This window comes from Triticum aestivum, chromosome 6B, assembly GCF_018294505.1.
Source record: "Triticum aestivum cultivar Chinese Spring chromosome 6B, IWGSC CS RefSeq v2.1, whole genome shotgun sequence".
Taxonomy (NCBI): Eukaryota; Viridiplantae; Streptophyta; class Magnoliopsida; order Poales; family Poaceae; genus Triticum; species Triticum aestivum.
Genome location: NC_057810.1, coordinates 7,695,879 through 7,719,751, shown reverse-complemented (window position 1 = coordinate 7,719,751; position 23,873 = coordinate 7,695,879). Strand labels below are relative to the sequence as shown.

The following is a 23,873-nucleotide window of genomic DNA, read 5'->3' as shown; positions in this document are numbered from 1 at the left end:
GGAGCTGCATAGTATTGGTGAGATGGTCTAGAATAAGATGGAGAATGTGCCCTTGTATCATACCTGTCCCATGATGAATATGTATCTATATGAGCATAGGGAGGCATCCACGGCATTGGCATTGGCGGCCCAAAATAAGGATATGAATATGTTTCATTAAAATTATCACTTTGCCAATACCAATCCTCATATTTGCGCCTTGGGGGTGATCTTGGTTTCTTTGCATGATTTGGCCAATAAGCATTCTTCTCTTCACTCTTCTTTTGATATTTATCCAATAGTTCAGCGAAGGTGATTTTTGATCTCTTACACTTGCGCTTATTTCGGCCTTTGTTTCCTTTGGTTGTGCTTGCACCAACCATTGGATTTGCTTGTTGCCCCCCAGTCCTTGGCGTCTCCATTGTAGCTTCGATGGAATTCTCGCCCTCAAAATTATGTTCATTATGCTCTTCAACAACTTCTTTACTTGAAAGCTTGACCCCATCACCTGCAGTTTTTACCTCCTCTTTAAATGGATCGGCTTGAAGCAGCCGATGCAAAAACTTTCTGCCATCAAGACCAATTGGAATAGACTGGTCATCTCTTGGTTTCTCAACAAATTTCAATCGTCCTTTATCAATGGCCAATTTAACTATTTGACGAAACATATTGCAATCCTCAAAATTATGTTTGAACGAATGATGCAACCTACAATACATTCGTCCTTGAATTGATGGCTTGACATGGTGATCAAGAATTCTTATGTAATTATTTTTCAGCAATAAATCAAATATTTGGTCACACATGCTTGAATTGAAGGTAAACTTCTTGCTTTCTAGCCGATCTTGCTGTGTGAACGGCTTTGAAGATAAGCAAACGAATGGTTCAGATTTAGAATCTTCCCATTCGGCTATACATTGTGTTTTCCACTCTATCTCCGGTGTCTTTGGATAAGATATTATATTAGCATCGGATTTCTCAAAAGAAATTAACCTTGGCTTTAAACTTCCGATACAAAAATATTTAGAACACACATGTCTCAATTGAGACAAAGTGCAAACCAAGTAAGAAATAAGCAAAGCTACCCAACTAGATATGAACTTTAGATAAAGCAACGGGGAAAGCTTTGGCCACAACAATAAGTCATTATCAGTCTTTATAAATGGTGCAATGGGTTGACCGATATAGTCTATAACAATTTTGTTGCTAACAAGTAAATTACTCTTCTTCATTGGTCTTTCAAAATTACTTATGAGAATTTTTCTTATCGAAGCATCGACAATAAAGTTGCGACCAAATCGGAAGATAGGCAAGTCACTTGCTAGACATACCTCTTCAATTACGTTGGGAGAGCATGATGGTTGTATCACTTGAATAATACTTTGTTCCACTTTTGAATGACTCTCCAATGCCTTGGCATCCTCTTTTTCTTTGATAGATTCGATACACATACTATTTGATTTGGCTTTTTTAATAACCGAATTAACTTTGTTATCCGAATCATCACTCTTTCTTTCTTTGATTCGCAAGGTTGCTTGTTCTTGTCTAAATTCAGCAAACATTGCATCTAGTCTATCTTTAAGTTTTTTCGACCAATTTCAGCCCAATCTTCATCGGATTGCCCCCCAATACTTTGAGACGCTTTCAGCAATGGTGTGTTGCCGAAATTCTGTAATTGTGCAGGGGCAACATGATATGCTACGTTACTAGGTAAAGACACATGCGCTCTGGTAGAATTCTCACTTATTCGGCCATGAGCATGAAGGTGCGCAACCGAATCACGAATATCTACAATTGCGTATGGTGCCAAAAAATTCGTAGCATGAGGTGTAGCATACGATGTTTGAGGGTAATTGGCCGAATAACTAGTAGTGGCATGGCCAATTCCCCTATCCACCGGCACGTTTGGATTAACATACTGCAAGTTATTTGCCGATGAATAAAAAGTTGAAACACTTTGTTGCATACTATTGGAAGTTCCTACATGGGGTGTCTCAACATGATTAATCAAACTCATCATGTTGTTCATCGGCATATAGATTTGTGGGGTTGCCGATGCATGGGAGTTGGGATACATATGTTGCATGTTGCTAAAATTATATGAAGTTGAAGCATGAAGATTATTCTGAATCGGCTGTTGCACATAATTAGATGCATGATTGATAAAACTAGGGCTAGCCGATGCAATATGCTCATTAGATGATCTAGCAACAACATATGTATTATTTGCATCTACATAAGTGAATTGGGTATTCATGTTACCTTTGTAGAGTGCAAACCCTAGATGACGATCTCTTCGTAGCAAGAACGGGCTGGAGACCGTTCAAAGCTTCGTCCCCAGCGGAGTCGCCAAAAAGTGTGTTGACGCTGGAACGCGTCACACGAACACGTCGATGTGTACCCGCGGCGCCGAGGGAGATGCTCCGCAACTCACACCGCGGGAGGCCGACTTCCAGCGCGATACGCAAGACAGCAAGCCGGCGCTTTTGGGACCCGAAACCCCACACGCCCGGGAGGGACCCCGTCTGGGCGCGCGGCGGCTATGGGCTGCCCTAGGTCGACCTGATCGCCCCTAGGGCCTCGAGGTTCGCCGCCCTACAATGAAGAAGAACGAACGAAGAACGAGGAAGAAGAAGAACTAGGGTTAAGGAGAAAAGATAAAAGATAAAAAGTGATAGATTGATTGATCGATTGTGTGTTGTTCAATCGGCCATCACCCCTCAGGTATATAAGAGGCGGCTGGACTTCCCGTGCAAGGAAAATGCTTGGATTCACGTCCAAAACCCTAGCCAAATTCGGATTGGTTTTGTCTGAACTTTCCAAAACTGTTCGGTTTAAACTGGCTGCACCTTGCGGGTCTATTTTGTAGTGGTAAACGATCTCCGATGGAAACGAGCCCAAAAGCAATCTTGACCGTTTCGAAGAGACAAACAACTTTTATGTTGAACTTTTTTGATCAGAGGTCATCTCGAGGGTCAAATTGGTCGCGCAAAACAGGCTATCCCTCGCGCTACCCATCAGACAGGGTGTCTGGTGGGGCGCGCCAGTTTTTGCCTCGTGACAGGGTTGTATTCCGATGGCTCTAACTTTTGCATACGAACTCGGATTGGAACAATTTTTATATTAAAATCAATCGTTTCGACGAGACGAAGACAATCCGTGTAGATACTTTTTCCATTTGAGGTCGTCTTGGGGGCCTAATCAGCCAAACTGTACTCTGAATATAAGATCTTAGTACTTTGAGTATAGTTTCGGCCTTCGAGAGGAAATCGGACTGCGGTGACCCAAACTTCAAAGATGTTCATATCGACAATACGGAACTCTTTCATGAAGATCACTTCTCCATTTGAGGCCATCTTAAATAAGTTATTGACCGTGCCAAAATCTGGTGTCAACACACAGGCCAAACACTCCATTTGGATTTTCTCTCTATCTTTTCCTCTCTCGTGTCTCATATTCTCATACTGCTTCTTTGTCTTCAATTTACTATGCCACCTTTCTTTCTCACTCTCACGTGTGTAGTGTTGTCTACTACTACCCCTGTACTAAAATATAAGATGTTTTTGTAATTCAAATTAAACAGCAAAACATCTTACATTTTGGTACGCTGTGGACAGCCCAAATTTAGCAACCAATAGCACGACTGCACAACACATGTCTGCAATTAAGTTTACACCACAACTCCCACGGGTCTATTTAAAAAAAAACTCCCGTGGATCCCAAAAATTCTGCACATGGATGGACAGTAGGGATAGCGAGTGTACCTACATAGGAGCTCAGAAAACCACTATATTTCCCCCTTTTTGACAACCATACAAACAAAGATCTATAATCCAGGTTATGAGAAAAATTTGTACGCTTTAAATGTTATAATTTCTTGTCTACAGCTAGATTTCATGCTGCACTCGTCACTTCACTGCAAAGTCCCAAATGGCGCAATCGACATTACGTCGGTTCTTATTTTCCTAAATGCCTTGACGGATGCACCACATTTCCTCATGGAGTTCATACAAGGCAGGCCAACTTCAATGGTTGTGATTCTTGATCTGCTCCCATGGAAAGACCTCGCGCTCCAACCGGAGTACCTCCACAAGTACTATGAACATACTCACTTGGACAACCAACGTGAGAAAATTGAAGAATTGCCACAAACCCGTCCATACAGGTCGCCGTCGCTCTTTGTGCGCAGTGCATGTTCTCCAACAGCGGTGTCGGTCACCATCGACTGCGGGCAAGGAGGGGAGGGTACCATGGAAGAGATAGTGTGCGGTCATCTGGCGTCAGTTGTCAAGGAGGTTCTTCGAATCTGGCTTCATACTTGCACTGGTGACACCTCCGAAATGGAAGAGGCCGAGAGGGAGATAATGATCAAGAGGGACCAAGCTGTAAGATTAAAATCAACTGAGGTCGACCTAACTGCAAATCTGCCTAGGATGTTTGGTCCTGATGTGTCTGGCCACATCATTGCTGAAACCCGTAAGGCCTTTGGGGTAGAACTACAAGAGGCCTAGGATTCAGACGCAGAAATGTAATCATTTTGCATCCAATGATAAGCCTGTTTCTGTAAAATCTGCGAGTTGTAAGCAGTGTATGGCATCATTTTGTGCTGCAGAAAGCGACTTTCCTACTAAGTAGCGATGTGAATAAGATAATTTTTTGTTCACATTTTTTATGCCTGGTAGTTTTATTCTTTCCTTGCAAAGGAGAGTACACCCACGGGCCACGCCCTCTACTTCATCCAATGCATACAACAGTTCTGCTGAAGTATATTCTGCCTAGTTGCTTCATCCCGACCTGAAGGTCTTTTTTTTCTAGGAAATCAGCTTCTTAATTTGCAGTTAAGTAGTCTCTGTCCGTGTTGCGTATATGCCAAGAAAGTATGTCGTGAACACTACATATTTCTGCTGAAGAAACTACATAATAGTTTTACTGACTGAGGAGGAAATTACTTGGCTTCAATATTGGTAATGGTAGGGAGAGAAAGAATATGCCATTCTCTCTAGCTGGAAAGGACACTATACCATACTGGATGTTATAAAAAAATTTGGTCATGCCCCCGGAAACATTAACCACCTCAACGTTGACTCTATTTCCGTTACAATCAATCAATAACTGGTATAATACCATGACCCGTGGCCTGCTTCTTGGCATATTTGTGGTTGTTCCAACCTCCACGATAAAGGTTTGAAGACTTAGAACAAGGTCTCGCAATGATGCGTCCAAAGAGGTTAGCGACGCCTCAAACTGACTTAGTTAAGCACAGACGATGACAAGCACTTTGTTTGCCATAGTTCACAAAGCGATAACTTCAAAATTTTATCAATCCATACTCTGTGCATTCCTACTGGTTGTAGCCTAGAATTAACTAAATCACATTCACATATGCTACCAGACGAATGGCCGACACCAAGCTGGTCCATCCTGCATGCAAGCCATCCGTGAAGTTACAGACCCTGCTCCAGGTGCTCCACGCGCTGGCCAAAGCCTTTGAGCTAGTACTAACACCCAGCTTCATTGTGTCTCACTGTACTAGTACTATGCATATGCAGATCTCACTGTCTCTCTACCGTCTCCAGCCGCAGGGTTAGCTACTCTAGACAATTGTTAACCTTGATCTGGTACTCAAAGTGTTTCTACCGCCCACCAATACCCACTGTTTTGTAGTGCTAGATTTCTGTGGACATCGTTCATATAAACAACACACACATATTAGTTCACATCTGAAATCAACATAACATACCCACCACATAGCAAAGCATGACATTGTTTCCATGCTCCTGTAGGGTTAGACCAGAAGTATGGTTAAAAACGAAGCTAATGGTAGAGGTACTCGTGCAGGATCCCATCCTCTATATGGTGAATGTTCACGATGAAAATCTGATTAAAATGTTGACGATTTTTTTTAAAAAATTCACCAATTCGGAAAATATTAATGATTTAAAAAATGTTCATAAATTTTAGAAAATGCTCCCAAAAATGAAAAGTAAAAGAAAGCAAAAAAAGGGGAAAATGAAAAGAAAAGGGAAAAAAGAAAAAGGAAAATAAAGAAAAGGTAAAACAAAGAAATAATGGAAGAAAAAACAAAGGAAAAGGGGGTGGGGGTGGGGGGGGGATGCTTCGAACGTTTCGAAAACCGGAGGGGAAGAAACCCAAAATGGGCCAGCCCAAACAAAGGGTCAAGCGCCCCAGAGGCTATGCGCTAGGTCACTAATGCGCGACCTACCCACCAAATAGGAGAAGCCGGGTAAACCCAAGTTAGGTCTTATGTGCTCACATGTTAAAATTGTTTTGAGAACTATTGCTTTATTTCTCTCCAGAAGAAAAAAATAGAAAAGGAGAAAAAAAGGAGAATTTGAGTTGGGCCCCCCCTGATCAATTATATTACATGAACTACATCTATAAATAAATGGGCTTGCATGTAACGACTCTTGAGTTAATCTGATGATGCAGCATCGGCCCAGACCAACTATGAAAGAATGCATATCTAAGTGCTTACTGACAAAATGAACTCATCTACTCCCTCCGTTTCAGAATATATGGTGTATTGATTTCCGTGCAAGTCAACCGTTTAAATGTTTGACCAAGATTATAGAATAAAATAACAACATCTACAATACCTAATAGATAAAATATGAAAATACTTCTCATGATGGATAAAATGATATAAATTTCATATTGTGGGTATTGATATATTTTTCTAAAAACTTGGTCAAACATGCACTCGTTTAACTTTTGAAGAAACAAATATATCCTATATAAAGGAACAGAGGGAGTATTATTTTACTAATAAATGTTCTAGGAGGAAGGACGAAAAGAAAAACAATAGATAAATACTCCAACACGAAAAATTGGAAGAGAACATAATAGCCTACAATTTGGGGACCTTTTTTTAGAAAACAATAAATGCTCTTTTGGTGGTGAACAACAATTCTTAGAGTAACATGGTAAATTACGAATTGTAAATACTTGAATTAGGCTGTAATTCATAGGCAGTATAAGGAAGAGAAGCCCCAAAAAATAATCATAAAAAATTTCACCAACATCATCACCAAGCTAATAAGCAGAATAGTCTCAAATCGGCATATTTTTATGAACTACGCCATGCATACCATAAAACCAATATTGAAACTTTAACTATATATACAATTTGAGAAGAACCAGCAAATATCAAATTTAGTTGTTCAATCACTTACAATGTGCTTAAAATAAAATCAGGGATTAAATTTGGCATGCAATAAAAGATACCAAAAGATAATAAGGCAAGTAGTATATGCGTGACAAATCCATAGGAATTCATTTGGCATTATATAATTACTTGCCTGGTCGACAAGTTAGCTACCTCCCTGCATGCCCCTATATAAGAAGAGGTACTCCAAATCTAGTCAGACAAACAAAGTCATATATAAGGAGAGCACATGATGGCGTTAGCCAATAACAACAACCTTAGTTCTTGGGCTGCCATACTCGCCATGGCTCTCCTAGTCATGGCTACCTTTTCTTTCTACGAAGGAGTGTCAGGTTAGTGCACTAAGTCATGGATGTATATACTCTTAGATGGATTGTATGCTAACGACCCCGCTCATTTGTGAATACGAATGTATGTGTAGATGAAGTGGTGAGCGTTACGACCGGAGAGACATGTGTGGCTGACTATGAATGTGATCAGGCATCGTGTGAAGTTAGGTGCCAGATCATGAACATGGACCCAAGAGCAGCCCGCTGTGAGATAAAGGCCGGATCAATTCCCTACTGTTGTTGCCGCCCATGACTACATGCGGCACATCAGATATGAAAATAATGGAAAATGTTCTGAGACCATAATTCATGTATCTTCTGCATGCTTGGTCAATTAATAGGAATGATAAGAGGAGATTGCTTTTTCTTTTTTGGCGAGGGGATAAGAGGGCTGGTCACATATATTGAAGTACTCTGTTTTTCGGCCATGTGCGTTTGTTACAAATTATTATGTAGTTTCAATCAGATTTAGATATCCTATCTCGCACATGTTTTCTCTGTTTGAATTACCTAATTTACCAGGTAAGAGGCATGATACTTTTATCAAAAGGTTGCTTTGGCTGGAAGAAGAGGTAGCTAGAAAGTCTACATGTTGATTATCTCGAGGGGTTTGGAATTAAAGAGGCTGGAAATAAACATTACTTTTCTTATGATCTACAATGGCTAGATCCGAATTGAATGTAGGATAGCTAGAATTATATGGGGCTGTCAATATATCAACAGGTCTAATAAAGGACCGGCTTTACCAGCGAACGTTCGCTGGGGAGCACGGCAAATGCGAAAGCTTTTCATGGCAATTTGTGTTGGCCGAGGATGGAAACTTTAGTTAACAAGCATGACACCGCAGTTTAGTTTATGCTAGGATTTGCCATGCTTGCTAAAAAAAAATCGATTTGTCATTCTGTCTCAGCGAACGTCCGCGCAATAACATTCTCGTTTGATAAGTCCGTACGCACTGATGACGAATCATGGGTACTTTGCTGGTTTTGTTTGAAATGAAATCGGGAGTTCGAGCTTATCGACTCAGAAAAAAAAAACTGACCCACAAAATAAATAGTTGGAATGAATAGCCCATATAAGACAGCCCAATATGCTGGCGTGCTCATTTGGGCTGGGAGTGCACGGCCTGGATTAACTCCATCCATTTGTTTCCAACTATAAAACTAAAAAAATATCTGCTTGCAACGAGAGCAGCGTCTCGGTAGGGCTCCCTACTCGGCAACTCGCCATGGCCGCCGCCGCCAGGTCGCTACTACGCTCCTCCGCCTCCGTTATCCGAGCTGCTCCGGCGAGATCGTCTTCCTTCGGAGTAGGTGCGCGTCCTTCCGTCCATCGCGCGTTGGCTGCGCCCCCTCGCCTCCTCAGGTACGTGCCAAGATTCATTCATGCTTTCAAACCAGTCAATTAGCAGCAGGAAGTATGTGACGGCCCTTGGTTATTATTATATGTGCTTGCAAGGTTGCCCGTGGAGGCGAGCTTCTGCCTGGAGTCCCTGCTGCCGCTGCACAGCGCCACCGCCTCAGCGCGGCTCAAGTCAATGCTCGCCGTCGTGCCCGGCCAAGGCATCGGCTAGATCATTGAAGATAATTGATACCGCAGGCAACCTATCTCTTGTTCAAATGTCTAGCTAATTGCCGTATTGTGTAAACTTGGTGTGCCTATTGATTATGTAGAGGAAGCACTTCCGCCATAGGTCTTCCTTTTGACCCTTTTAGGACCTCTCTGGTTCAAAACATACAAATGGAAAATGTATATGTTTGGTTCAAATGAATAACCGATGAAATTATCCTTTGCTCTCAGGGAGTGGTCTTAATACCGATGTCTTTCTTTAACCTTTGGGAGGTCGAACCTCTCTCAAGGGCTTGCTTAAGAATAAGAAAGAAGAATCTTATGGAAATAGCATTAAGTAAGGTTTGATCCTATTCAAGGGGATTCCGTAAATATCCCATTTCAAAAATCAAAACAATGTTTCAAAGAAAAAACATAGGAATTCTACAATCCACTTGAACCACTTTCTTTAATTTCTATGCATCTCACATCCCTTTTGTTCGCTCTGACCCACTCTATCTCAAACTTTTCTCTTTGTATCTCAAGAACACACGCTCATATGTACACACACTTCACCAAGGAGAATATTAGCTTTGCCTTCTCTCCCGGTGAAAACACATATGGTACATTTTCCTCTTCTTATCATTAACGTAATCAAACTGATTACAATGCTTACATACAAATGGAAAATGTATATGTTTGGTTCAAAGGAATAACCGATGGAATTATCCTTTGCTCTTAGGGAGTGGTCTTAATACCGATGTCTTTCTTTAACCTTTGGGAGGTCGAACCTCTCTCGAGGGCTTGCTTAAGAATAAGAAAGAAGAATCTTATGGAAATAGCATGAAGTAAGGTTTGATCCTATTCAAGGGGATTCCGTAAATATCCCGCTTCTACAGCTCGTTGATCTTCAGCACCTGCACTGATAATAATACCAATATTAGTGCTAACATAGTTTTCATTGCAAAAAGTCAGTTGGTAAGTATGCATGTTAGCTACCCTGTCCATGACATCCATCCATCTAATCCATCTGTTCCTAAATATTTGTCTTTCTAGTGACACTAGTAGAAAACATGGCTTTGGTTGAAGCTCAATCCACACATTAGTCCCGGTTGCATTACGAACTGGGACTAATGTGAGCATTAGTCCCAGTTCGAGCGGCTAGTACGCCGGGCAGGCATTAGTCCCGGTTCAAATGGGACCTTTAGTCCCGGTAGGTGTCTTCAATCGGGACTAAAGATCAGACCTTTAGTCCCGGTTGGAGCCACCAACCGGGACTAAAGGGGTTGAGGCTTTAGTCCCGGTTGGTGGCTCCAACAGGGACTAAAGGGGTTCTGAAATTTGTTTTTTGTTTTTAATTTCTGTTTGAATTGCTTATATCTTTTAGGATATTTGATATTTTTGGGTGATTCTTTTTGCATTAGATTCAAAATTTTGTCCAGTTTCTGTTTTTGCCATTAGTTTTCAAATTTTAATGATTTAAATATGAATTTGTTCAAATTTGCTTCAAACCCTAGATTGCGAATAATTTGAGTTTAAAAATAGTTTTTAATTTAATTATTTTTGCTCCTAGTCACATGTTAGATTGTTGTCACAGTAAGGTTTATTTGGTTATTTTTAGAATAATTTAAATTAGGATTTTAATTAAAACAATACTGTTTTGGTTATACAGTTGTTTTAGTCCTTTAATAGTTGTTTTCAATTATTTTTAGTTAGTTCTTTCTGTAGATTTTAACACATTGTGGTATGCTTCTGTTAGAGAACAGTAGATAATTTTTTATAAATAATTAATATTCATTTAGCTACTGTTTTGTATTAATATTTATTTAGCCTTTAATAATAGTTGATAGAATTAGTTTTGCTATATTAAAAAGTAATTCTTTTTGCCACTTCAATAGAACCTGACTCTGCCTTGGTTAAACTTAGTTGTCACTATGGCTGGGACGGTGCTAGCAGATGTAGTCAACGTTAGAATTGGATGGACACCATCCCGGACTAAAGGAGTTCTGCAATTTTCAAACTCTACAAAAGAGAATGATAAAAACTTCAAAAATTATAATCCTTCGAGATGTAGTTATGTTACTACATCTACTAGTTAGAAAAATTAAAAAACATAAATTTTGACATGTTCTGCAAAAAGTATTATTGAAAAGTAAAACGGCTATAACTTTTGCATAAGATGTAAAAAAAACTGTATAATATATCAAAATGTTCAGCACGAAAACCCGGTTCCGATTTCGACACCCGCAGGCCGTTTTGAAATTTTTTAGAATCCTCAAATTCTGAAAGGAAAAAAGTTATCCTCAAATTTAAGTTTTTTAAATTTTTTGGTCAAACTCTAGTCAAACTGTGGTCAAAGTATGGTCAAACTACTTAATCAAGAAATATTAGTGTTACTAAATAATTATTGCTTTTTAGAATAATAGTTTCAAACTCAAATGGTGCTTCATGCTCAAGTTCAACTCCTAAGGGTTAATAGGATTGACAGCTTACTATTGTCAGGAAAACAATAAGTGCAGACTTTGAAAACTAGGGGGAATAGAACTTGGAAGTTAAGTGTGCTTAGGCTGGGGTAGTGAGAGGATGGGTGACCAGCCGGGAAGTTAGACGATTTGGAATGAGTGGTCCATATACTTGAGCAGTGATGAGGGGTGATTAGAGATTAAATTGTCAAATAATTCAGAAATTTGAAAATCAGAAAAAAATTCGAAAAGATACAAAATTTTGGGCTTTAGTCCCGGCCCTCTAGAAACGGGACTAAAGGCATGTTTTCTACTAGTGAGATTTCAACAAGTGATTACACACGGAGTAAAATAAGTGAATCCACACTCTAAAATATGTCTATATACACCTGTATGTGGTAGTCCATTTGAAATCTCTAAAAAGACAAATATTTAAAAACGAAGGGAGTAGAACTTATCATGCAAGGAATAAATAGGCCAGATGTTGTTGGAACTTGAATTACTGAACAAATTATAGCAAGGAGGTGGCCCGAGGGATCTTCTCAGATGGTAGACCTGGCCGACCAATTCGTGGGCGATCGGCCGATGGTGCAGTGTCCTGTGCCGCTGCTCCCTGTGGCATAAGTTATCTCTCTCTCTCTCTCTCTCTCTCTCTCTCTCTCTCTCGCTCGCTCTCTCTCTCTTGCTCGCTCTCTCTCTCTCTCTCTCTCTCTCTCTCTGGTCTCAGCTGGCTACTAGCCTGCTTCTCTTACAGCTCCATAACCATGTTTTCAGTTCTTTTGCTTGCATTTCTGTTATGTAAAACTAATGGTTTAATAATGAAAAACGACGAGGTGGCTCATTGCTCAAAAGAATGGGCAAACCATCCATGTATTCATGTCGGGCCGAGCACTGCCCATCATTGCCTTGTCACATGGGCTTTAGGCCTTGTGATGTGGTGGTGTCCCTTCCGTTCCATTTGAGCACGACTGAAAGGCTTATGGCCTCATCCGCTACACTCTAATTACGGATCCAATCCACATACTGTCGATGCAAGAAAAAATGACAAAAAAATAAATCTGCCAAAAATAAATAGCAACAAGTATGTGACATCAAAATACAATAAGACCTCGACATAAATAAGTTATTAAGACATGCAGTAGTAATTTCGTATGTGTAACATTGCAGCGAATTTGCAAACTAGTTAGTGGTAGAAATGGAGAGAATTACTTCTTGGCTGGTTTGAGATATTTATATCTATATGGATTAAGACAATACCTAAATTGTGGTAATAATCGAAAAGACGCATCTCTGGCGTGAACAAGGATAGGATGTTATAAAAATATACATGGAATTAATTTAGGTATGTGATAAAAATAGAGTTACTACTTGCCTGACAAGGTACCTCCCTGCCTTAGTACATAAGAAGGGAATATCGATCCAGTTCTAGACATGTAAACAAGAAAAAACTGATATTAGCTACAGAAATAGAACACGAACTAGCTACTGGGCATCGATCTGATCTACAGATAAATGGCGTTTGCGAAGAAGAAAAACCTTAGTTTTAGGGCTGCCGCATTTGTAGCAGCTCTTCTAGTCGTGCTTACTTTTTCCTTCTACCAAGGAGTATCACTGTCAGGTCAGTGCGCTGAGTCATGCATGGAAGAACTTATATTTTCGTTGTATGCTAACAATAGCTTGTAAAACACTCTTATATTGTGGGAGTGCGCTGAGTCTGTTAATATGTATGTGCAGATGAAGCGAGGACTGGAGGGCTTGAGGGAACATGTGTGGCTGACTATGAATGCGGGCTAGCGTCATGTGAGATTAGATGCAAGAACATGAACATAGGCCCAAGTGCAGCCTACTGTGATAGAAAAGACGGAGTGTTGTATTGTTGTTGTCTCCCACGACCACCGGTAGCACATCACATATAAGAAAATGATCTAGGGCAAGTCATTAATACTCCGCCTTCTTCATGCTAATTGGTCAATAAGAATGCATGATAACAGGAAAACTGTTGGCAACATATGAAGTATTCTGTTCTTTGATCTTGTGTCTTGGTTGCAAATCGGTATATATGGTTCGAACTTTTAAACATCCCATGTTTTACCCACTCCATCCCTAAATTTAAATCATTTTAGAGATTCCACTATGAACTACATACGAAGCAAAATGAGTGAATCTATACTCTAAAATATGTCTATATACATCCATATGTAGTTTATAGTGGAATCTATAAAAAGACTTATATTTAGAAACGAAGGAAGTAGATCAAAGGTGCATGGAACATCATATATCCCTATCCTGAACTCACCTACATAGCCCATGCCCTTCTTCCATCTGCAACATGGGATTAAAACTAACCCACTACTAACCATATGTCTATCCCATGTCTTGTAACCCATTTATCTCCAGGGGCCTGTTCACTAAAAATATATTTCATGATGAATCTATTAATACTAAATTATATGATCAGTTGTATCAACCTTAAGATAGTTTTTTCCAGCAAAAAAAAGCCTTAAGGTGGTTGTTTTATTGAGAAAACTCCTAAAACAAAGTCTTCTACGTGGAGTAGAGGGGTATATTCTTTATTGGGGAACCCCTATGTCACGCTCTTTGTGTCAAACTGGCATCGCAACTCACGAAAGCAACATCGACGAGCCGACGCATTGAGTGGCGCCGTACCAAACAGGTGTTGGCGACCTTAACATCCTGAAACAAAAGAAGTGCACGCTCGCAAGGAATCAAACTCACGACCCCGCACTTGTGAAAGCCTGTTTCTAGCCATTGCACACCTGACGAGTGTTACTGACTAATGGGAGGAAGAAAACATGAAAGAGCTAAGTGCAGCTGGAGATGCAAACAAATATTCTTGAAATTGTAAACATAATTTTGAAATTCTGAACATATCTTTTAAAAAAGAGCAAACCATATTAGAAGTTTAGATCTTTAAACTAACCTTCAAATTTCAAACATTTATTGAAAATACGAGACCTCAAAATATTTAGAAGAAAAATTGAAAACATGAACAAATTTGAAATGTTGACTTTTTGTAAATGCGAACACTTTTCATATTTCCGAATATAGTTTAAAGAGATGAATTTTTTAATTCATTATTAGATTATGAAACAGTGACATTTTTTTAAAAGTAAATATGTTTTTAAATCCTAAAAATTTATTAAAATTGTGAACAATCGGAAATGTGGGATTCGTTCGAAATTCCAAAACATTTTTTGGTAACACGAATATTGGTTGAATATGTGAACAATTTTCTAAAACCTCAAACATTTTTGGAGTTATGGAACAACTTTAAATAATACAAACAATTTTTGAAGTCCCGACCATTTTGAAATTTGTAGAATTTTAGAAAATACTAAAAAAGACATGAAAAAGGAAACAGTATCAGAAAAAAGAACACAAAAACGAAAAAATAAACAAAAAAATAACACCAGAAAATTTATTAATTCAATCATTGGAGAACATTCCACATTTGAGCATTTGTCCAAATTTTGAACCACACGATACTATTTCGCATGTAGGTCAGCGAATATTGGAATAGCTAGGTATTGCAAGCCCCTCTCCCGCATAATATATTTGAGCGGGCCCAACTAGCACCATTGCTGGGTCAGGGAACCTTTCAAAGGTTCTTGAATTGTGAATATTTATGAATTATGAAATATATTACTAAACTCATGAACATATAAAAACAGATTTTTTAATTTTCTGATCATTTTTTTGGAATCCAACATAAAATTAAAATTGTGAACTTTTTCAAACAAGGTAACATTTTTAAAACATCGAAATATTTTTCAATATTTGGAATACTTGTTCAAAATTGTTGAACATTTTTCAATTTTTCTATACTTTTGCAAATCAAGGGAAATAAGTGAACATTATTTTAAGTTTATAAACTTCGTTTGGAATTGGGAACATTTTTCAAACTCGTCAAAAAAACTAAATTTCTGGAATACTTTTCAATTTCGTGAACACTTCTCAAATTTGACTACTTTTTAAATACCGAATATTTTTTAAATTAATTTGATTTTTTAAATTGTTTCAAAGTAAAAAGAGCAAAAGAAAAAAGAATCAAATAGAAAAAAAGGGGCGCCCCACCAAAAAACTCAAAGCTAGGGGCTAAAAGCAAGCCTCGCCTGAAGGACTTCTGCCAGCTACACATTGTTGGCAAACGGGGCCTCCTGGAACGGCGCATGTGCGTTGGGACGCCATCTGTTTGTTTTCTTTATTTTTTCCCTTTTTTGTTTTTCTTAATTATCCAAAATTTCTAATTTAAATGAAGGGAGAATTTCGGAAATACACGACTTGCACACTCAACAATGAATGGAGTGGCCAGCAAGTTTTGCCAATCATTCTAATGCTACTATACTATGTGCCGTCTGCAACATCATTGTGTGTTCAAGTATTACTGAATACTGAATGGTGTAGTTGTCTGACTCTGTATATTACAAATGTAAGGCAAATCTTCCGAAAAAGGGGTGCACTGTGATGGGTAGACGCAACTATTTTTCGTTCCTTTTACTTTTGTCCTTTAATTTTTTAGAGAGGCTAGGGACCTGCGACATTTTATTATGAAGTACTGAAATGTTCTTGTTGGCTTGGCTATCTTCTTTCTGTGTTCTGACCCCCACTGATGACTCAGCGAATAATTTTCATTGTTGCACTTTCGCCTCTTCACTAAACCAGAATCCTCCCTTGGAGGAATGCTGGTCGTTGCAGTGCATTTTGTATTATCGTTGCATTTCACTTCGGTTACAAAATTGAGCGCCTACGTTAATGATGTGGTGTTAGCAATGCCAGTTTGGAAGATTCTGTGATTTATTGTTTAATTCATGAAAAAGTAAGAACCTAGGTAACATCCTATTCTTGCTTAATGCAATCCTCCGGCTGTATCACCCATGTTTGCTCATCACCCAGATCTCTGCACTGTAGAAGGTTGACAATATTGTCTTGAAAAATCTATGCATTTGAATTTCATTCTTTCTAATCTAAACATTCGAAATGGTGGCCAAAGCTTTGGAAAATCATTCCCTTGAAAAGGGAGGAGATAAAAGGAAATATGTGACGGCCATGCACTACTAGCAGTCGCGCGAGCCCGAACCGCCGCTGCAGGTGTGACTTAGCAGCATCGCGGGACGACGATACCGGCGTTACTAATATGTTGGCTTTGCCGTGTCCCCACGGGCTGGCCACAGTAGCGCGTGCCGTGGGCCAGCACTACTGCTAAACCCATTAGCAGTAGCATTGGTCCGCGGCACATGCTGCTACTGTGGCCAGCCCAGGCCCAGCTGCCAGTCCCCACTTAGCAGCAGCGTCGGCCAGACACCCGCGCCGCTTCTAAGTCAACTTTATCACCTACGTACCAGTGCTCGTTGCTCACTCTCACTCTCCCTCTCCACTCTCTCCGCCTCCTCACCTCATGCGCCGTCGTTGCACCGCTGTCCTGCTCGGTAATTAAGCCTCCACCCTCCTCCACCCCCGCCCCTCCTCCCTGCTCCAGCTAGCCGTCGCCCCTCCTCCCTCCTCCAGCCACCGGCTTCCCCTCCTCCCTCCCCTAGCCGCTGCTGCTCCTCCTCCCTCCTGTAGCTGCCAGCCCTCCTCTCTCCTCCATCCTCCGCCCCTCCTCCCTCCCCCTCCTCCCTAGGTTTTGGTGATTTTCTTCAAGTTCTAGCATTTCTTGAAGTTCTAGATCAAAATGGAAATGAATTGCTAAATGGTCCTACTATATGCATGCATGTTTTATAGGTTTTCATAGATGTAGTTGTAGTAGTAGATAAGTAGCTGTGAAAATGTGTAGTTATTTTTTTCTGAAATAAAAATGTGAAGCTAGTATTCTTTTGACATGAAAATGTGAAGCTAGTATATTTTTTGAAATGAAGAATTGAAGCTAGTATTTTTTTGACATTAGCAAGGAGCAACAATATAATAGTTGACCATAGTAGGTCCTTTAAATGATTTTGAAACATGGGAGAATGGGCATTGCAATTTCTTCGCTCTCTTGTGATACGATATAGAGCTTGGAAAACTTGTGGGAAGGAAATTAAGACATAATCACAATTTTGATTTGGAATCACATTTTTGCATTTGTTAGTTCTACATGGAGAGGAATGTTGAATGCTCATGTGGTGCACGGTAGATCACCGACGAGCCGCTTGACGATGCCCAGAAGATCACCGACGACACCCGCATCCTCGACAACCATCTGGTGAGTAAAGATGGTCTATTTGGACATGTGATATGTGGAGTAGTGTTGTGTAGTACTAGTGTTGTCCCACATTGATATTTTGGAAATATGATATGATGGATATGTCTACTACAAGTGTATGTGTTTGCACAAGTGCTATCTTCACTTTTATTTTTTGCAGGGAACACCTCCGAGTGGCCTATGTTTTGTCGGAGTGTTGATTCATTTCCGTTCCGGCAAATTTCAGGCGCTCAATATGTCCTATTTTAGCAAAGTCATGCAGGATTTTTCCGTGAATTGTAGCATGACTTGTGCTAGAATATGTAGGAAATATCAAGTGCCCTGGATTTGCCGGAAAGAAAATTAAACGACATTTCGGGTTGACTTTATGTCTATCGGGGCTCTATACATGACGGTCAAAAATCCAGTGAGGGGGAGTGTCCACCATATATGAGAGATGAAGAATGCCGACCGTTGTCGTGGGGGTCGCTTCTTCTTCCCAAGTTGCTAGACACTTTGGTGTAATGTACTTTGGAAAGAAAGGAGGAGCGACCATCACCAACGGTCGATATCTTTGAGCAAGTGTCCACCATATACTGTCGAAATATCAGAGAGGAAGAATCCTGACTATTTTCGTAGGGGTCCTTTCCTCTCCTTCTTCTCATGATATACCTTGGTATTGCACAAGAGAAGGAGGAGAAGCGACCATCACGGACGGTCCAAAAATCAGTGAGGGAGTGTCCACCATATACGGTCAAAAGATGAGAGAGAAAGAATATCGCCTGTTGTCGTGGGGGCCCCTTCTTCTTCATTAGAAGGTGCTAGACATTTTGGTGTAAGGCACTTTCGAATGAAAGTAGGAGCGGCCATCACCAACGGTCGGAAATGTCAGAGAGGAAGAATCCCGACTATTGTCATGGGGGTCACTTCTCCTTCATTCCTGTGTGCTAGACATTTTGGTGTAATGTAATCGGGGATGAAGGCAGTAGCGACCATCACCGATGGTCGAATATATCAGAGAGTGAGTGCCCACCATGTACACCACGCGAGATGAGAGTTTTCAAGGGAAGACTCGATACACCAAAAGTCAACCCGTGGTGAATAGTGATGTGTGTTGAGTTCCTGGTAATTGTCGTCGATTTATAATCTTTGAATTTTGAACATAGGAAACGTCTGACGATGATAGGATTCCCGAGTGCGAATATTGCTGCGATGGCCGGGGTATGTGCGATAGGGAGCCTCACCTGCAAAATTGTAGGTTCTTCACCGTCAAGCTGGAAGAGACATTCGATGTTTGTACGGTATGCAATGACGACAAGTATTTAATTTTAATTAATCATCACTTATGCTTCTTTGCTTCAACGTGTAATTTCTTGGTTTTTCAATTCGACTAGTACATCCTCTGCCATGCAAGACCGCATGTCATGCAAAAGCTCAGCTTCCAAGAGTTTGAGAATATGGAGACGACGAGAGCTCACCTCAGGACCAAACATGGTTATGCTTTTTTGGGTTAAGCTGTATAATGCACTTAATCACTCACATTTTGGTTGCTCTAATTGGGAAGCTTTCTGCAAGGCCTATGGGTTTGAGGAGAATATGCAAATAATGTTCGATATTCATCATGAAGATGGTATTGAAAATAATATCGACATTTGGGTGGATGTGGATATGCCTCCAGTCCTGCCTATATGTGAGTTTGTCAAACAAATTTGTTAAGTAATTTATATTATTTATTTAAATGTTTGGTGTTCATCCGTACTAAAGTTGTCTATTTATAATTTTCAGCTTATTTCTTTTCTTCAAGAAATACTCGGAAGGTTGTAAACAAGACTTACTACAACTATTGCTCCGAGCTTAATTGTGAGGAGAAAGGATATCTTGTCTCATTTATAGATGATGTTGAGACCTTTAAGACCAATCACTTTATCAGCCTAAATTCTAGTGGATACGTGCCAATAGTCCATGAGTTGCATGATGGTAACTTCATTGCCAAAAACTTGGTATGATTTTGTTAATGATGATAACTTCATTGCATACATTCTTCTTAAGTAAACTATATTGCTAATTATATATATGTTAGTATTATGTTGTTCAACAGAATCTCCTGAAGGAGGTTGTGCTTGACATGATACTTACTGATGGTCATATGTATATGGTTAGCTTACGACCATTTCCGTCGACGGCTTACCAAAGTGCATACTCTATTTCTTTGAAAGATGCAAGGATCAATATTAAATAATGTAGCAAACTAATGAATGCATGCACACAACCAATTGGAGACAACTTGAATGTGCGCAAGCCGCAAGTTGACGATAGGTGGATCTCCATTCTCTATTTTGGACCTGGACCGGTTTGCCTGTTTTATACTATTCTACCTGAGAGAGAGGAGTAGGTCCAAGGTAGTAAGAACAATTAGCTAGTGTTGATTATGACTACGATGATGAGGAGGAGTTGTTATTATGATGATGAGTTAGGTGCTACAATGTGTTAGAATGATGAGTTGTTATATGACTCATAGATGAAGATGATGATGAGTTGTTATGATGATGAGGAGTTGTTATATAACTATGATGATGATGAGTTGTTGTTGTTCTTCTTCTTGTTGTTGTCATTATGATGATAATGAGTTCTAATTATGATCATGGTGAGTTATTATATCATTGGGTGAAAGAAACGCGGATTAGTTTCCTAATCCACGTTTGTTTCACCGAATGATATATTAACCCATCATGATCATAATGATATAACAATCTCTAAATTGCTACTGTATGAAAACTTGAGTAGCGGTGTATAAATACAGTATAAAACAAAAGAGAAGTGGAATACGGAAGAATAGTAGTAGCGCGGGGTCCCAGCCCATTAGGGTTCAAGTCCTGGTGCTCGCATTTATTCATGGATTTATTTCAGGATTTCTAACGATGCACATTCAGTGGGAGGAGACGTTCCCGTCGACAACGAGGTGCATTTGGTGACTTCGTAAATTTCAATATGATATGCCGGCTCAGTCTTTCGGAGGTGCTCATAGGGTAGGGTGTGCGTGTGCGCGTTCATAAGGGTGAGTGTATGCGCGTGTATATGAGCGATTGCGTCTGTACCGTGTTCGAAAAAAGTAGCGCGGGGTCAGGGCGCACTGCTAGTAATTAGCAGTAGCGCTTGCTGAAACACGTGTTACGTGGACCTAAACAACGGTACTGTTAAAAGTTAGCTGTAACGCTGTAGGAGTAGCACTACTGCTAGTAATTAGCAGTAGCGCTATCACCCGCGCTACTGCTAGGCCTTTATCTCGCGCTACTATTAGGGTTTTCCCTAGTAGTGATATGTGCAAGGCATGGGTGAAAGGAAATAGCCATGAATTAGGATAAGCAGGCTATGAGGAGTAGCCCCACCGATGCAATCCCTTTCAATGTCCTCCATGATTCAGTTGTTTGCTCCTTCCAAGGGAAAGAGAAACAACATGCATTTGGTCGTTTTTGACGAACACGATCTTTTCTCTTCACTTGTCGGGAGCGTACGTGTCGCCCACTAGGCACAGGATTCAATTGATCTGGACATTTGTTTATTACTGCCTCCCAGCCGTGTCGCCGCATCTCCATCATAGCAATCTGGACTTGTCCTAATTGATCCACCCCTGGCTGATCTAAATATCGTTTCCAAGTGCTCTTATTCTACGCTTCTGGCATAGAGTTGGACTCAAATCGCCTGCAGGGCTCCTAGCTTTGTTTTTGTGGCACAAATCTCTAGATCTGGTTTTCCATGTTTCCAATCTAAAATTTCAAAATAACATTGGCAACCAAAGCATTGGAAAACTATTCTTTTGGGAAAAAAGAGATAAGAGAGAATATGTGCCATATGTGCAAAGGATGGGTGAAATGGCCATGGATGGATAAATAGACAAGGTGGAGGTGGAGCCCTCGCCCAAGCAATCCTTATCGATATGATTGAGTTGCTTGCTCCAATCGAAGACAGAGCATTTGGGTTGCTTTCGAGCAACAAGTTGGATGTTTTCGGTTCACTTATCGGGAGCCTACGTGGCGCCCACGAGGCAAGGAGATCATTCAACTGATCTGGCCGTTTCTTTATTACGAGCATGGGCGTGTCGCCGCATCATCATGCCAATCTAGACTTGTGCTCTCCTTTACCTAACATGTATCACCCAAATATTCCTGCCAGCGTCTGTATCTAGGCCAGCTACCCGATTGATCATGGCTGGCTGGCTGGCTGGCTGGGATTTCGGCACCAACCATACACATGCAACTATGCAAGGTGATAATGTAGCAAGCACATGGCCACTTGTCATGATGCATTAGAACCCTTAAATTTATACAGGAGGGTGCAAAAGGGGATTCTTATACTACAGCTCAAAATAAATAATACCTCATGTACGTACTATGTAGTTGACATTTTTCGTAATTGTAATGCAAGTACCCAATAATTGAAGAAGAAGAATAAGAAGATATGATCGACACGAAGGAAGGAGGAAAATGAGAATCAAGTGACTTTGCAATCGACTTTGTAATCAAGGTGAGAAAGGGATGGATGCGGCTACCCGGCCATGAGAAGCGTCGACCATTCTCTCTCTATAAATAGGACACGTAGGTAACACTTATCTCTCACCAATCCACTCCACAGCCCCCGGAGCCAGACCAAGCCTGCATTCCTCAACTCCTTCAACATCATCATCATCATCTTCCTTTTCTCCTCCTCGCACATCCATCATCCATGGGCTCCCTGGGAAGCAGCGACGTCGAGAAGCGACTGGCGGTGGAGAGCGTGAACACGGAGGCGGCATGCGCACTGCTCGCAACCGAGCAGTACGGGTACGTGGACGTCCGCATGTGGGAGGACTTCGACCGGGGCCATGTCGCCGGCGCGCGCAACGTGCCCTACTACCTCTCCGTCAACCCCCACGGCAAGGAGCGCAACCTGGACTTCGTGGACCAGGTCGCCGCGCTCCACTCGAAACAGGACCGGCTCCTCGTCGGCTGCCGCTCCGGGGTGCGGTCCAGGCTCGCCACCGCCGACCTCGTCGCCGCCGTAAGTAGTAGTTCTGCGACTGATTGGTCGAACTCACTGACTTATTGATGTGTGATCAATTTACTGATTTGTTGGTTGGTCTGTGCAGGGGTTCACGAAGGTGAAGAACCTGGAGGGTGGCTACCTCTCCTTGCTCAAGAGCGTCAGTTACCAGCAGCCGGCAGCACTAGCCAACCTTCACTAATTTTCCTTTTGTTTCTAAGGCTCTCAGGAATAAGTTAATTGGTGATCTATGATTGATGATGTACAGAGAAAATTTCCGAGGAAAAGAATGCATTTTGTATGTATAAAAGTATATATGCATCTTCGACTTGGATTTGGTCTTCTTCGAGAATGTATGCACAAGCAAGGGAAAAAATGTTGGCAAGCACAGTTGGCTACATACGGATTTGTTTTACTAAGGAAGCTTATACTGAGTACTTTTCTACCTGTTATTTCCTTCCATACAGCTGTTCAAGTTGAAAGAAATGCATTTTTACACTAGAGAAATTGAGGCATTAACTTTTTATTTTCATCCAACACAACTATTCCAAAATGAGTTACCAGGTGTGTGATTAGGTCGTCTTTGTACGCTGAAGATACAACAATATTTGAGCTAAATTTGTGAACTAATACAAATGGAATATAAATAAGTATAAAATTTGGTATAAACAGGCTCACAGGCAAGTTGTACTTATTTGTATTGATCAAAGGGCCCAATGGGCCAAAACAAAGAAAAAGAAACATAAATAAGTCACGAACCAACGTTCGTACCCCTGGACCCCAACTAAAGCGCCCTGATCGGGGGCGATCCAAACCAATAGTTTAGGTCCCCTGATCGCCAGCGTCATATATAAAGAGGGGGGCAACTAGCCACCACTAGTAGAAAACAGGGCTTTGGTTGAGGCCTGGGTAAGGGTATTAATCAACTAGTGCAGAACCGGCCTTTAGTGCCGATTTGCCAACCGGCACTAAAGAGTGGGGACTAAAGCCCCCCCCCCTCCTTAGTACCGGTTCGTCACGAACCGGCGCTAAAGTGACATCACGTGGCACGAGCCAGATCCGTGTGCGCGTAGGACATTAGTACCGGTTGGTAACACCAACCGGTAACACCAACCGGTACTAAATGTTTGGGGGGGGGGGTTGGCTTTATTTTCCATTTAATTTTTTGTTTG

General features: G+C 40.8%; 3 protein-coding genes across 3 annotated transcripts; all 3 read left to right on the top strand.

Annotated features, from left to right (window-relative positions):
- Window positions 1–1,732: 1,732 nt before the first annotated feature.
- Window positions 1,733–4,490, top strand: LOC123138571 (red chlorophyll catabolite reductase-like). Its single transcript, XM_044558543.1, has 2 exons — window positions 1,733–1,744; window positions 3,867–4,490. Exons 1-2 carry the CDS (start codon window positions 1,733–1,735, stop codon window positions 4,488–4,490), a joined length of 636 nt encoding a protein of 211 aa, XP_044414478.1.
- A 4,232-nt stretch (window positions 4,491–8,722) lies between these two features.
- Window positions 8,723–9,067, top strand: LOC123133084 (protein NUCLEAR FUSION DEFECTIVE 6, mitochondrial-like). Its single transcript, XM_044552624.1, has 2 exons — window positions 8,723–8,859; window positions 8,953–9,067. The coding sequence occupies exons 1-2, from the start codon at window positions 8,723–8,725 to the stop codon at window positions 9,065–9,067; spliced, it is 252 nt and encodes an 83-aa protein (XP_044408559.1).
- Window positions 9,068–22,303: 13,236 nt separating this feature from the next.
- Window positions 22,304–23,153, top strand: LOC123135382 (thiosulfate sulfurtransferase 16, chloroplastic). The gene is made up of 2 exons (XM_044554432.1): window positions 22,304–22,719; window positions 22,808–23,153. The coding sequence occupies exons 1-2, from the start codon at window positions 22,405–22,407 to the stop codon at window positions 22,901–22,903; spliced, it is 411 nt and encodes a 136-aa protein (XP_044410367.1). The 5' UTR covers window positions 22,304–22,404; the 3' UTR covers window positions 22,904–23,153.
- The last annotated feature ends 720 nt before the right edge of the window (window positions 23,154–23,873 follow it).

Excerpts from the sequence above, each read along its gene's own strand:
- LOC123135382 (XM_044554432.1), top strand. The coding sequence starts at position 22,405 with ATGGGCTCCCTGGGAAGCAGCGACGTCGAGAAGCGACTGGCGGTGGAG. Across the intron at positions 22,720-22,807 it reads CCGCCGACCTCGTCGCCGCC|GGGTTCACGAAGGTGAAGAA; the intron begins GTAAGTAGTAGT and ends TGGTCTGTGCAG.
- LOC123133084 (XM_044552624.1), top strand. The coding sequence starts at position 8,723 with ATGGCCGCCGCCGCCAGGTCGCTACTACGCTCCTCCGCCTCCGTTATC. Across the intron at positions 8,860-8,952 it reads GCGCCCCCTCGCCTCCTCAG|GTTGCCCGTGGAGGCGAGCT; the intron begins GTACGTGCCAAG and ends TGTGCTTGCAAG.